Here is a 1,161-nt window from a genome sequence, read left to right as displayed (position 1 = left end):
AAATGCTGTGATTACAGGCATGAGTCACTGTGCCCAGCTCCTAAATACATTATTTTTCAATATAAGAGCAGATAAACAGTAGTTGAAATATGTTTTTAAATGGTGTAGATACATATAGAGCCTAGCAATTTAAGATCTGAAACTAGGGCTGGAGCACTTGAAAGAGATTGGATGTTAATAACAATTAATCAGAAATAAATCATTAACTTTGTGGGTAATCAACTTAGCTTTCCATAAGTCATCAGCTTTTTCAAAAGATTACATTTCTTTCATTTGTTGGCTACTTTATGTGTCTTAAATCAACATGTAACCAGAGATTAGGTTAATGGTTCTATTTATTTTGTGCAGTAATTCTGCATACTCACCTATGACTGATAACTAAGTATAAATACGTATCTCAATTCATGCTGTATCCAGATTTGCTCTTCCATTTTCTCACCTGTGTCTGAGGTGAACAGTGAACGTATTTACATTTGATTTAGCAGTCAACCTCCATTCTTTCTGGCTTCACAGAGAAACAAGTTTATGCGATTGATCAAATATTTTGATCCCTGAAGCTAACCATAATCATCAAAATGTTTTGTGGAGATTATGTGAGTATAATGGTTATTTCTGTAAAGCTTTTAAGTCTTTTGAGAATTAATTAGTAAAATTTCATTTGTGTTTCTTGACTTTTTAAAGGAAAATATTGTTTTAATTTGTTTTTCATAAATTTTTAATTAGTGGGGCTTCAATATAACTATTGTACAGAGTTAATATTATTAACTCCTAAATCCATGCTAATTTGGAAACAATGTATTATCCCACAGAGGCCAGTCAGTTGTCCCTACTTTCATAAGTAATTTGATTCAGAATTTTAACTCAAGTTATCATAAGATTCTTTAACCTCAATATTGATTTCTATCTATAAAAAATTAAAATAATTTGACTTAATTTTATTTTAAATCCATGCTTTCTTTAGAAGATAGTTTATTTTTTTAGCAATTTTATGTTGAATTGAAGCAATGTATAACAAGATTTAGTCTTTTATTTTTTGTTTTGTCCTTGTCTGAATCATTTTAGTGCAACTGCTCTGATAGTTCACTAACTTTTTTTTTTTTTTTTTTTTTTTTTTTTTTTTTTTTTTTTTTTTTTTTTTTTTTTTTTTTTTTTTTTTTTTTT

General features: G+C 27.6%; 1 protein-coding gene across 1 annotated transcript in view; it reads left to right on the top strand.

Annotated features, from left to right (window-relative positions):
- Positions 1–415: 415 nt before the first annotated feature.
- Positions 416–1,161, top strand: part of ANXA10 (annexin A10) — a 98,823-nt gene continuing 98,077 nt past the window's right edge. Inside the window, exon 1 of the mRNA XM_017507569.2 lies at positions 416–593. Coding sequence (XP_017363058.1) covers positions 576–593 — 18 coding nt within the window. The 5' untranslated portion in view covers positions 416–575. The remainder of the gene's footprint in view (positions 594–1,161) is intronic.

The sequence above is a fragment of the Cebus imitator genome, unplaced genomic scaffold (genome assembly GCF_001604975.1).
Source record: "Cebus imitator isolate Cc_AM_T3 unplaced genomic scaffold, Cebus_imitator-1.0 Scaffold378, whole genome shotgun sequence".
In the NCBI taxonomy this organism is placed as follows: domain Eukaryota; kingdom Metazoa; phylum Chordata; class Mammalia; order Primates; family Cebidae; genus Cebus; species Cebus imitator.
The sequence above is the reverse complement of the archived record's forward strand: the minus strand, read 5'-3'. Positions and strand labels throughout refer to the sequence as shown.